Source organism: Poecilia formosa, unplaced genomic scaffold (assembly GCF_000485575.1).
Source record: "Poecilia formosa unplaced genomic scaffold, Poecilia_formosa-5.1.2 Scaffold574, whole genome shotgun sequence".
Classification (NCBI taxonomy): Eukaryota; Metazoa; Chordata; class Actinopteri; order Cyprinodontiformes; family Poeciliidae; genus Poecilia; species Poecilia formosa.
In genome coordinates, this window is record NW_006800513.1 from 100866 (window position 1) to 114214 (window position 13349).

General features: G+C 43.2%; 1 protein-coding gene and 3 non-coding genes across 4 annotated transcripts; 2 read left to right on the plus strand and 2 right to left on the minus strand.

Annotated features, from left to right (window-relative positions):
• Positions 1-1188: 1188 nt before the first annotated feature.
• LOC103129739 (arachidonate 15-lipoxygenase B) lies at positions 1189-11461 on the minus strand. The gene is made up of 15 exons (XM_007540921.2): positions 11264-11461; positions 8075-8228; positions 7719-7953; positions 7546-7627; positions 6665-6754; positions 6477-6592; positions 5560-5732; positions 5347-5490; positions 5076-5279; positions 4168-4254; positions 3397-3566; positions 3210-3325; positions 2897-2997; positions 2329-2499; positions 1189-2148 (listed from the first exon to the last, which is right to left on the minus strand). The coding sequence occupies exons 1-15, from the start codon at positions 11392-11394 to the stop codon at positions 1969-1971; spliced, it is 2154 nt and encodes a 717-aa protein (XP_007540983.2). The 5' UTR covers positions 11395-11461; the 3' UTR covers positions 1189-1968.
• Positions 11462-11599: 138 nt separating this feature from the next.
• Positions 11600-11672, plus strand: trnav-uac (transfer RNA valine (anticodon UAC)). Its single transcript has one exon. It is a non-coding gene; the product is annotated as a tRNA-Val (tRNA).
• A 389-nt stretch (positions 11673-12061) lies between these two features.
• trnaa-cgc (transfer RNA alanine (anticodon CGC)) lies at positions 12062-12133 on the minus strand. The gene has a single exon. It is a non-coding gene; the product is annotated as a tRNA-Ala (tRNA).
• Positions 12134-12763: 630 nt separating this feature from the next.
• trnas-uga (transfer RNA serine (anticodon UGA)) lies at positions 12764-12845 on the plus strand. Its single transcript has one exon. It is a non-coding gene; the product is annotated as a tRNA-Ser (tRNA).
• Positions 12846-13349: the final 504 nt, after the last annotated feature.

Here is a 13349-nt window from a genome sequence, read left to right on the forward strand (position 1 = left end):
CAGCTTTTCTCTCGCTGCTCGTCCCGTAGCAACAGCCGCCATATTGGATTCTGAGGAGCCTTTGATGACTAAAAGTTCCCGATGTTTTCCACATGTTTACGTCAAAAACCAACAAGATTAAGTCAAGGTGAAACTTTCCTGGTTCAGAGCAGACGATAACAGAGGCTGATTCTGATCGGCTGAACACCTGACGACACCTGCAGGCTAGGCAGGTGAGTAACTGCAGAGAGCAGATTCTCTGATAAATTCTCTTACTGCAGACAGTAGCTGCCATGAAAACAAATGCAAATATTCCGGTTCCGGTTCCGGTTTGTATCTGCAGAACCAGATTAGATCTTCGCTGTGCTTCAGGCTCAATGTGCCGCTGATTCCTGTTGATGAAGGACGGAAATATGTCGTCACACAACAGGAAGTTCCCCTCTGGACTGCGGGAGTTTCCACACATTTGCATGTTTCCCTGCAATTTTAGCGCCGCGTGTTTTTATGGTTTCTGATAATTTATTATTTATAAATCTGGCGGCGCTGACCGACCAATCAGAGAGCAAGAAAAACAGAAAAAAAAACAATAAAAACTGTTAGCATCTAAAGAGCTGAGAGAAAGTTTTCAACCACTTACTGATTCCTTGAGTTTTCTTCTTTTTAATCATATTTAAATGTTTAATCAGAAAACATAAAAACTAGTTTCTAATTGGTGATTTATTAAGGTTAAATAATCCAGGCCAACCTGAGCCAGTGAGAAAAGTAATCAACCCCTAAATCCAACAACTGTTTGTTGCTCCCTGTGCATGAACTTTGACCTGCTCTGCTGATTTGTTTTAATTCACATTGGAGTGTTTTCCAGCAACTTAAGATAATCTCAATTGAATTTAAGCCAGGACTTTGACTAGGATACTCAAAAGCTTTATTGACAATTAAAAGACACTAATTAAAAGGACAGAGCCACCATTTTTATGTCACTATTTTAAATTAAATCAGACTAAATTTCTCTTTTTTTTTCAGGTCAGAATCACCAAAATTGTTTCTATTTGCTAAAAGACATAGTGAAAATATATTTTTTAGAGATTTTATTGTAAATTTGTTCTAATTTCCCCTGAATGCAGATTATAGTTCTTTGACTTGATAAAGTGTAAAACTAGGATTTTATATTTGACAATTATCTAACACCAAAGATAAAAAGTACAAAGAGGCTTTTTACTGTTTAAACATTTTATTCAGATTAACGTCAGAAATTAAATCACGTTTAAGACAGAAGGGGAAGTCGGCGATTGCACTTTAAATTTATTTACAGTTTTTCTGGACTAACTTTGGATCTGCAGCGTCTGGTCAGGCAGCAGAGCGCCACCTTGTGGGAACGACCATATTTCATGGAGATCATTTATTATTCACTGTAAAAACATTGGTTGAGAGCAAGCAGCTTGTGAAAACAAAACCTGGTTAGCATGAATATGATAGCAGTGAGCTTATAACAGAACCAAACAGGATATTAGCAGTAAAACCTTTTACAGTCCATCATTTTGTTAAAGTCCTGATTCCTCCATAGTTTGTCCACCTCAGGGTCAAAGCTGCATTATGTAACTTTTATTTATTTATTTAACATATTTGTTAAAAATGTCCACCTTTCTCACACCCCTCTGGCTCTCTACTATGCTACAGCTACCATGACACAGTTTTCCTGTAACAGCAATTTGCTTCTACGCCATTAGCACATTTAGCACTGTGTACATGAAGTGATTGACAGCACTAAGCCCCACCTTTTAGCTCTGATTGGTTGTTTCTGGTGAATTTCTTCGGACGGCAGTAGCAGCTCAGAGAGAAGGTGGAGAAGCTAGATCAGATTTAATAAATATGATACAACATATTCTCTATAAAAGTTACTTCCTGGAGGTTTAAAGGACAGTGAGTTATAGAAATGTAAAGTTGCAATAAAAGACGGTTAATATCTGAAGACCAGGAGACGGTTGATGGAGTTTAAATGGCGACGCTGTTCTCGATGTCGGACGGACACAGGTACGTATACGGCAGCTCCAGGTGCCTGTTTCGCTCTGTGATGTCATCAGTAATGGCCTGGAGCTCCGCCTGCATTTTGTCCAGCAGCCTGCGGTGGTCGTCGAATTTGAAGACGGCCTCCCTGTAGTGACACAGGGGAACCTGTAGAGGGAGACACACAAATTTTACAGGAGGAAGAAGAAACGGCGCAGACGTCTTGATGGTTGTTTTCTGTTATTAACATGGAAACTGGTCAGAAAATGATTCGATGTTCTGATGTGAAAAAATGTTTGAGGTGCGTTTGATTCGTTTTCCAACTGAACGAGCCGGGTGGAGCCTTACAAAGTCAACGCCAGGCTGCGACAGCACGGTCAGCGTCATCAGGACGCGGTTGGTGGAGTTGATGTCTGGCAGGAAGGACAAGATGTCCTGCTCTGTGACGGCGCCTTTGGCCTGCAGAGGAGGACGCATCATGGCGGCCGGACAGTTGGGCATCCAGAGAGCAAAGTCCAGCTGCAGAGAGACAAACCGCAGAGGCGCTCTGAAGGTTTGCCGTCTGGAAAATTTAGTTTTCACTTTGCTTTAGCGCAGTGGAGCAGCTGGTAGCAAAACATTTCTGGGTTCAAATCTGTTGTGTTATTGACACATGGCAGTATCACATGGTTGGATTTAGGACATTAGTTTCGTTTGAATGCTGTGTTGGGATAGCTCTTTAGCATTAGCTTACGTTACCGTGCTCCACAACAGGGACTGCTTTGGAGGCTACAGAACAAGAGGTTGATTTGCCTTTTTTATATCTCTTCAAATCCCAACTTTTAACAGAAATTAGTTCATATTTTTCATATTTCAGTTGCTGCTTTGTGTTTGTTTTCAAACCCGTCCTGAAAGTTTTTGTCCCGTGTCCACTGACCTGGGAGAAGTTGACAGCAGCATGCAGAGCGGAGCAGGAGTAGATGACCATGGTCACAAACTTGGAAACTTCTGCTTCGGTTTGGAAGCACGGAGGAAACCCTGGAGGTGACAGGAAGTAGAATCAGAAACAAGCTCATGGAGGATCAACTGCAGTCAGGCGTGGGAAAATGGTTCTGCTTCTCCATGAGACCAAACCATTCCTGCACTTCTGGAAAACATTAAACTTTAGATTCAGGATGGTCGCTCTGCTCTGTCCAGATGTTCTCTAACCATAACCCGGCCTCTGCAGTCAGTGGATACTGGGAACCAACCTGCATTCTGTGAGAATCCGTGTGTGTTGATGTCGGTGATCCAGTTCTGGAGCTCGGAGTCGTTCTGGACGTCTTTGTCTTCTCTGTAGTACAGCTGGACCCAGCCGAGGACAAACCTGCCAGACACAGACACCTGAGCTGTCCTGCAGGCGCTTGCTGCACAGCGGGCCGGGGTGTGCTCGTTTACCTGTACAGCACGTCCCAGATCTTCCGGGCGTCCTGAGCGTAGAAGCTGTGAGGCAGTTTGTCCACGCCGCGGTCCAGCAGGTCGTCGGGAACACACATGGACCGATAGTGGATGGTGGCTGACGCTCTGCAGAGGATCTCTGGGATGGTCTTCAGACCAGAACCCACCGCCTGCAGAACCAGAACCAGGTCATTACAGCCCTGAGGGAACAGATCATTCTGCCCCATTTCCTTCGCTTTGTCTCAAATTAAGGAGGTTCTAATTACAAAAAGGAACATTTTCATTAAAACATATTCTAAATATTAAATTTAAAACGGCGTTGATTTCAGTGAAGCTTCACAGTCAAAAATTAACAGCAATAATTTGGGTTGCTTATTCATAAGAGAAAAAACAAATATTTTTCAGTCAGCATGTTATTCATTTATAAATGCCAGTTTAAAGTAAAAATTTAATTAACATGCTAAATACCTAAACCAACTAAATATTTAAATCCAGTTTAAACATTTAGCCCCAATCTATTCCTCAAATATTTAGTTTTCTAACTAAATGTTTAGTTTTAAATTGGGACATTTGTGAATGATTAACATGGTGAAAATATAACTCTGCATTGTCTCTCTTTTGACAGGCTAAGTAACCCAAATTATTGAGTATCTAACTTTACAAACGGCAGCCCGTGATAAAAGTTATTCAGAACATTTAACTACCCATTGCTTTGGCTGCCCCCAAACACAGTGGCGCCCTGGGCAGTGAGCCCTGCAGGTGAGTTTTTACCTGATCAAAGGTGCCGTTGGCGGCCAACAGTGACGCTCGCGCCTGCATGTTGATCTGCAGAGACGTCCTGATGTGAGGCATCAGCAGCTGGAGAGACAATCACAATAAACACAAGAAGATTAAAAAACTAAATAATTTCATTTTATGGTTCCACAGGGTAATTTAGAGATGAGCCCTGAGGGAGAAACTCTGAAGTTCAGACAGGATTTATTAGTTAAGCTCTTCTGGAACCAGATGATGCTGCACCATGTTCTGGAAACTGTTAGATTAAACCAACATATCAGGTCTTCCATCCATTTAACACACAGTAAATATTTATCAAGTTGGATTTTTATCAAGTATTCATGGCTAATAGATTATCAGCTAAATTCCACCGATTCGACTGTTTGTCATATTTCATGAATTTACCCTTTTCTGGTTTTCACTAACTTTCAAGAAATAAACGTAGTTCTCATGTGATGTCACACTTACAGTAATTTTGTAGCTGACCGCACAGCTAACGCTTTAATGTTTTTGCTGACTTTGAAAACATTTAGCGCATTTTGTTTCCATAAATTCTAAAGTGTTAATTTACTTGGCTGTTTTGTAAACTTATTCAGGTGAATAAAGTTCTGTCTGGAAGTTTTGGTTAACTACTAAGACATTTATATTCATGCTCTTATTTTGAAGTCTGTTTATGCACAGTAGGTATAAAGATAGTTGAAATTAGCGCTCTACCCTTAGCTTCTCCTAAACATAAAGTTGATATTGCGCTTTAGTGTTAGCAGAGCTAATGTTTATGATTAGTGCATTAGCGTTAGCGCTACTAGCTTTACAGTTAGTGGTGCCCACTACTGCTTTGGACCAGTTCTTGTCTCTCGGGTGGACAGGTAGTTCTCCATGTTCCAGGCGTGGCGGCTGGTCTTTACCTGGTGCAGAGGGTGATGCTCTGGAAGCTGCCGCAGCGTGGCGATGCAGCACAGCTCCGCCATCATATGGGTCCGCATGTAATGGGAGACCAGCTGGTGACCCTGGAAGTCGGCGCTGTGGACCCAGATCTTAGCCAGCAGCCAATCACAGCTGGGGTCAGAGGGCAGGAAGACCGGGTTCTGTGGACCGGGCGTCTGCTGGAGCTGAAGGGTCACAGGCAGAGTGTCAGTCCGGGTCAGCTACAGCGTTGGAAGGAAGGTGTAAGCTCACCTGGATGGCGATGGGGACTACCTGTCCCCGCTGGTTCAGGTGGAGGAGACACAGCGGGGCGGACAGGTACGTCTGTTTTCCATTGATCTGGTTGCCTTCAAGCCCGTCCAGGAGCTTGTAGTCCAGCAGGTAAATGTTTCCTCTCTAAGCAGGAAGCATCAGGTTTCTGACAGAATCCAACAGGAGCCACAAATCACAGAACCACAAAGTTACCTGGAGCTCTTCTTCAAGGGAGGAGTCTGCAGGTAGGAAGGGGCGGAGCATGTCAGAGGTGACAGCCAGGTTCGGAGGGATGAGGTGTGTCCGACGCAGGAGCAGAGGGTTGCAGCCATTCAGACATTGATGGCCAAAATACCACTCCTCCATCCAGTGAGCCTTCACAAACTCTGAGAGACAAAAGACATCGTCTTCTTATCGTCCTGCAGGACATCCGCTGAGCTGGAGGATGCCCAGAGACGAGAACAGAGCAACAAATGGAGCAGATAAACACCAAACACCTCGATTAGCTGTACAGCTAACAAGTTCACATGAACCTGACGGACATCCTGATCTTAACCCAGAGTTTACTATAATGTTGGTGGCTAAAGCTTCATCTTGTCTAGAACTCCTTGTCCACAAGGAGTCTGATTCATTCTTCAGAATCATCAGGGAGGTCAGACAGTGATGTAAGACAATGAATCCTGGCTCACAGTCATAAATTTGAGGTCAGACCAGTCAAGTTCTTCTACATCAAACTCCTTCATCCATGTCTTTATCAACCTGGCTTTGTTGACTGGAGTTCAGCCATGTTGGAACAAAAAGCGTCCGTCCTGGAACCATTCCTTGTTCATGGACCTGAGAGTGACCCTTTCCTTCAGATATTTGCAGCAGCAATCTGCAGCACGAGCTTCTGGGCTTTATATGCCTGTGGTAATGGGAGTGACTGGAATACCTGAATTAGATGATTATGATGCAAAACATTTCAGACATTAGAATTTTACCTCCAGGGAGAAACCAAGAAGTTATAGAAACAAGAACTACAAAAACCCAAACAATTAATAAAATTTACAAAACAAATACAAATACATTAGTTTCATCAGCATTGTGTGACGGGTCGGTGACTAAGTGAGCTGGGTGGTTCTGGTTCTTACTGGCGATGTTGTTCTGATGTCCACTGAAGGCAAAGGCCGTCTCCAGTTCAGAGAAGCTGCTCCAGGGTTCGGCCCGGCTGGTGAAGCCCCTCAGGTAGTGCATGTCGATGGATGGACTGCAGAGAAGGAACAGGAAGCAGATCAGAGACGGCCATCGCTGACTCAGTTAGACCATTTCTGGGTCTTACCTGATGTGTTTGTAGCTCAGGTTCGGCCCGAGATCAGACACACTCTTGAGATCGACGCACTGAGGAGCGCCTTCGATGAACACACACCACCTGTTAACAGGGGAGAGTTCAGGTCAGATACAGCTTGGATCAGGTCTAAACCCAGTTCTAGAGCAAACCCTGGTCTAAGGATGGAGATCATCATCAGTTTGATGCCTTCAGATCTCATTAATTCATGTCTTTTTGTTCTGTGTTCAGTTACATTTACTTTGGTCTCTTGTACTTTAAGGAACCTGTTCTGAGTCATTTACCTGATTTCTGTTCTGTCGATGTTATCCGAAGTCAGTTTCTATTTACATAAATTTTCCTGTCGCCTATTAAAAACTAGACCCTTGTTTTACGCGTCGCTTCATCAAAGAGTTGGGACCTTTGACTGTTGAGAAATGACTACTTACTCGCAGTGAAGTGATGTTTGAAACGATTGACTCTGATCTCAACCAGTTGCTGAAGTTTGGCTATGACATATGCAATGCACCATCTTGATTGACAAAGGCGACCAGAGATTTCCTGCACTGTAAACAACTATTCTCAACTGCAAAGAGCCAAGCCAAACGACATCTTTTCCAACAATAAAATGTCTTAAACATTCTTCCTGTTCTAAGTTTGGAAGCGTGTGCAACAAAGATTTGTTCACTTCCATTGGCAGACTACAATTTGGTCAGATACGACATCTTCATTCACAACTCCTCCTTTTGTTCACCGATTGGCCTGATTGAAATTCATCTTTAGAAAATTAAACTGAATGGGACAAATCCCAGGCGGCACACTGAAGGTAGATGAGAATCAAGCTGCATAGAAAGGCAATGACCAGGACAGTTTTCCAGGAGCCTGATGTGTTGCACCTGATGAGTTCCCGCTGCCGCTGCAGCTGGCTGAGTCGGTGTTGCTTCACTCGCTCTTCCGTTTCTTCCTCCAGCAAACACACTGGAGCAACACCAACGACACAGGGACAGAGTCAGACGGATCTGAAGTGATTGTAAGAATCTGAAGCCTCAGGGACCAAAAATAATCTCACGCTTTCCGCTGCGCAGCTCCACGTCGCCATCTGCTGTCCGCAGCCACTTGTCGCACAAGAACACCTGCGTGTCTGAACCGTTGGGCCTTGGTTCCTGACCTTTAACCCGCTGGCGGAGCTCTACTCTGTTGCAGTGCCAGTCCACATTGGGGAATCCAGTCTGCACCTCCAGCTGGAGCCGAACCAGAACCACCCGACCCAGTGGGCCACTGGGCCGGACCAGGACCAGGCACGTCTAGGAAGACGGACACCATTAAGAGAGACCTTAACAGCTTTGCAAAAACTCAGCAGCAAAGAGAAGAGACGTTAGCGGAGCATCGTTTCACCCCATCAGAACGATTACTAATGAAACTCACAGATCCAGGCAGCAGGTGATGGCCGTCGTTCACTGTGACGGGCGGAGTCTCGCCTTGTGATCCAATCAGGCTGAGACGCAGACGGTTGAAGGTCCCACAGGTGGGACCAGGTGAGGTGTGAACCATCACTTCAAACTCCTGACAGAAACCCATCCTGCAAGACAAAGTGGTGGCAGAGTTACTAAAGAGACAGGAAGAGATCCTCCATCGTGTTTAAAAAAACGTCCAGAGGGTTTGCTGGCGGTTTCTGACAGCTGACTGTCAGAAACTGAAAGACTTCAATGAGATAAATGTGAATATCATCGGCATAGAGTCTGATGTGCCAAAACTATGTTTAAAAGTCAACACTGAGGAGGATCTTCATTTTAGTAGAAATGTCTAAAGATAAAAACATCGACACATTTCCTGACTGCTGTCAGAAAAATTTACTGACTGCTGTCAGTGGAAACAGTTATGAGTTTCACAACTGAGGCTTTGAGTTTAAATTCTGGCAGAATATTAGAAACTTTACTAAAGGTATGTGCATAAATTTTTGTTGCATAATTTTATTTATTTTTTGTTTATTTTAAAACTGGCAAATACTTCACAATATTTATGTTTTTATTCTCTATTCGTTTATAAATTAGATTTAGTCAAAGGTTTTATATTTTGTGTGTAATACTGAAAGAGAACTGTTTTACATTTTAAATATCATTTTTAATACATTTTTAATTCATGAAATGTATTTTTCATGAATAGTGGGGTCTTTTTATCTTTTGAAGGTACAAACTGTCTCGGCCCCCCAGTTCTACCTCCTGTTCTGTCCCATTTTAACCGGGATGTTTCGTACCGTTGCTTTAAGGCACACCTGGATCCTTCCAGGACAGATTGAATCCTGCTGGTTTAGAGCTGGAGGTGAAACCTTGGCACCTTTTCAGGATCATCTCTGGCCCTTAATTTCTCTGCTTAGTGACTGAAGATTAAAATGTTAATAATGTAAAACACTGTTTGAAGTCAGTGGTGGAAAGGGGAGGTTGTTCTGCTTGGTGAATGTTGTTTAAAGAACTATTTTATGCTTCCTTTTACACAAGTTATGATAGGCTTATGCAAAACCTATTACATTATTTGTGCAAAATCACTCTCGGATAATGAGATTTTACTTTCTCAGCTCTTTCCAGGTTGAGCTGTTTTAAGATGCTGTTACTTTTATGCAAATAAGCTGCTGCTGGCTATGCCCCCCTACTCAATATTTACACTTTATACATGTGAAAATTACTGCAAACAGATGTGGAATGGGACAATGGTTCATATTTGATCCTGAGTCAGAAGAATTGGAGCCTCCTGAACACCCAGGTAGGAAGCAGCACGTGGTTTCTGAACGCTAACTCAACAACAAAACACTGGTCTTCTCCAGCAGCCATTGTACTGCGCATAAAGCTGTAAAACCAGCAGAGCAAACAAACTCATTTGCTTGAGTTGCCTGGTAACAGGGCAGTGCCCGCCAATAGTGATGTCATAATCAGCAGGTTTTTGAAACGTCTCGTTTTCCAGACACCAAAAAACACCAACTCATTGCTAGAAAACAATAATAAGTTCATCCCAAAGTTGTTTTATTTGGTCAAGTTCTTCACTCAACCAAGTCTTCAGGGGCCTTGCTTTGTGCATTGGTGCAGTCATGTTGAAACAGGAAGTGGCTCTTCATCCATAAAGTGTTTCAACAAAGATGGGGCAATGAAATTGTCCAAATGTCTTGGTCTGCTGCAGCAGTAGGAGCTTCTTTCACTGGAACCACTCTTCCAAATACTGAGTAACAGCACAATAATAAAGTCTATCCATTCATCTGTCCATCTATACAGCTATGGGGTCAGGTCCATGTCTCCAGCATTCAATGAGTGAGAGACGGGGGACACCCTCGACAGGTTGCCAGTCCATCACAGGATATTCCTTCTGAACCAAATGTTACCCTCAACTCTCACCCATTTGAATTTGTGCTTACCTTCTATAACACGCCTGATATTAATCGATGGCGGATTAGAAGCATTTGCTGAACTGCAGTCATCTGAATCAAGTGTGGTTAAAGCAGAGAAATGTCTAACCCATGCAGGGTAATGTGCCTTAGGGAAGAGGGTTGGAAAACTCTGCTTCCCACTGCTGCATCTGCTGCTTTGTATCACACTTGAGGACCGAACTACGCCCAACTCCAGCCCTCCAGAGCTAACACTCTGCAGCCTCTAGAAGCATTCCTACTCCAACACACCAGATTTCCCTCACCAGCATCATCCAGCTCTGCAGAGGCCAGGTGTTGCATCCTGTTGTGATACCATGGAGGAGTTCTCTGACCTCCTGAGAAGATTCCATTACTTCACACCAGAGGTCATTCCTTCTCCAACACACCTGAACCAGATGAATGGTTCATTAGCAGGCCTCTGCAGAGCAGAGTTCCTGTCAGCCTTTTGACTCAGGCGTGTTGGAGCAGGGGTGCATGTTAAAGTTGCAGGGTGGTAGCTTTCCCGACTCAGACGATTCCATCTTCAGGAATACCTGCTGGACTTTAGTCCCTGCAAACCCTTCTTCTTGTCCTGTGATGCCCTGAAATGGACCCTTGTTGTTTTTCTGCCTCTGGACCTCACAGGGCTCCTGCTGCCTCTCATAAGCCTTCTTTTGTTTACCTCGCTGATATTTGAATTGGAAATGAGGAACAGTTAACACAGGTGTTGAGCAGATGTTTTGTGAGAACACTGAAGTCTTTGATGCTTAAGGTCACTTCCTTCTTTAGCTTGTGCCTGGGATAGCTTTCCTAGTCCTTATGTACCTGTGGACTCACACACTTTGTTACGCTTGAATGTAACATCTTCTTTTCGATCAGTTCCAGCCTACAGTTGATCAGGTCAGAGGAAATCTACTGAACTTCTCTTGAGGTACCATATTAACCACAAAAGCTCCATCAATGTTTTGTTTTAGCATGACTGACATTCAGCTCAGATTATGGAGAAGGAGGTTCATGCATGCAGATGATTCAGTGAATATATAAGCAAAATGACTGTATTTTAAATAAATATCTCACACAAAGAACCTCAACATAGAAAGTTCTGGGTGTGCACAATATTACAAGCTATGCATGAATATGGAGAAAACCCAACTAATGGAAAATGTTCTGGAATGTGACATTGAGGTAGTAATAAAGAGAACCTGATGATCAGGTGGGCTTACCTGCAGTTCATCAGCTCCTCTCCTCTCATCTGGGTTTGCTGAAGAGGTGTTTGGCACCTGCAGCTACAGGTGCTTTCTGCTGTTTTCAGGATCCGCCCACACTGACACCTACACATAACTTTCAGGGTCATGTAAGGCTGTTTGGAGGAGTTGCTGGGGGAACCAATACTTTTACCACTTTGTTTAATTTCCTACAGAGTGAATTTACTGAAAGGTTGGATTATAAAATTTCAATAAGGCAATTTGCGTCTGGAGCAAAATATTATTTGACCACCAAGGATCGTCGACACGGTGGTTCCTTTCAATACTTCATCTATGATATGTGAGAGATGCTGTGGTTCCATAGTGTAGCGGTTATCACGTCTGCTTTACACGCAGAAGGTCCTGGGTTCGAGCCCCAGTGGAACCATCAGTTTTTTTGTTACGTTAGCATTTTTTGTTTTTCTATTCTGGCAGAATGTGATGCAAAATCTTAAGTAGCGCTCCACCGCTGTTTTAAAAAGCGAAAGGAATGGCGAAAACATGATATGCGACTGGGATCCATGAGCTTCAAAATAAAAGCAACGTGTTACGTGAAAATGCGAATGGTATAACTAGATCCTCACGCCAAAATCCCTCCTCCTGCTGTCATGTCAGTTTTTCTATTGTTTTCTGACCAAAATATTCAAGTTTAGGCAACGTTGTTTCTTCACTAACTTCAAAGAGTCTCTGATTAGTGTGGGTAAATTCACCCCTTCTCTAACTAATACCTTGATTTAGTCAGGTCCACATTGTGTTAACATGAACAGCAAAAGGAACTGGAGATGCCGGGGATTGAACCCGGGACCTCATACATGCGAAGCATGCGCTCTACCACTGAGCTACATCCCCACATCATAAATTCAAGGCTTGTATTAGTGAATTTAGACAGTTCCACTGGGTCAGAATGGTCAGTGTAAAGGTTTCATAAAGTTTTCTGTTTTTATTCATTTGAGACATGTTTGCAGTCTACATTCACTCCGTCTGACTTTTTTAATCGACATAAACTCATTTTTTTCTGTAACACTAACATGGGTGAGAATAAATAGTTGTCCACTAGGTGGCACTGGCAGATTGAAAATGTTATGGTCTGAACTCTCAGCGGAACTTACTGGTGTTGACCCGGGAGGGAAAATGGCAACCTGTAAAGATTTTAGGGGATCCAACAGGCCGCTGAATTCTGTTTATTGTATCTTTCAATCCGACAGCACAACCAAGTTTACCTCTCCAACATGGCGGCGTCGTTTACAGACGATGGAACCAGTTATACCAGTATCGAGGTTGGTACAGTCTGTAAGCACATGCAGGCCTTCCTGAACCTGATTAAATTTAAAGTCCTGCACTTCAACAGATGTAGTGAGACCGACAGTCTCCGGCGCTAACATGGGTAATTTTGTCTTAAAAGTACAGCAAAAATAAAAGAACATGAACAGAGTCAGGACTGTGGAATAAAATCTCGGGTAAACTGACTCTCTGTTACAAGCTGCGATGGCCGAGTGGTTAAGGCGTTGGACTTGAAATCCAATGGGGTCTCCCCGCGCAGGTTCGAACCCTGCTCGCAGCGATGTTGTATCACTTTTCGTCCCATCGTTTTTAAGCACTATTTTGTTGGCTAGATGTTTAGCACAGCGCAACCGTATCACCTTTACCCTATGTTCGTTGTCTTTTGCTAACTTAATTGCTGGTAACTCCCAATCCACAGCATTTAACTGTGGTAGAGGAAATGTAGATGAAAGTATGAAGGGTCAACAACATCTGCACCGTCCTGGTCTCTTCATTTTTAAAGATTGGGAGGAACTCCCAAAGAAATTGACTGATTAAGTAAACCAGCATATTTATCCACTTGACCAACTCAACAGATTAAACATTTGATTTAATTTAAATATGATTTTAGATCACGGACAGATGGTGGTTAGGAATTGTTCAAAAGTGTTAGGAATTATTAAGAAGGGTTAGGACTGCTAGGAATTGTATGATAGTTAGGAATTGTTTGGACTGTTAGGAATTGTTAAGACTGTTAGGAATTGTTAGGACTGTTAGGAATTGTTTGATAGTTAATAATTGTTTT

Coding starts and splice junctions, on each gene's coding strand:
- LOC103129739 (XM_007540921.2), bottom strand. CDS start 11,394: ATGACCCTGAAAGTTATGTGTAGGTGTCAGTGTGGGCGGATCCTGAAA. Junction 8,229..11,263: donor GAGGAGCTGATGAACTGCAG/GTAAGCCCACCT, acceptor TTTGTCTTGCAG/GATGGGTTTCTGTCAGGAGT. Junction 6,755..7,545: donor CGGCAGCGGGAACTCATCAG/GTGCAACACATC, acceptor CCCTGTTAACAG/GTGGTGTGTGTTCATCGAAG.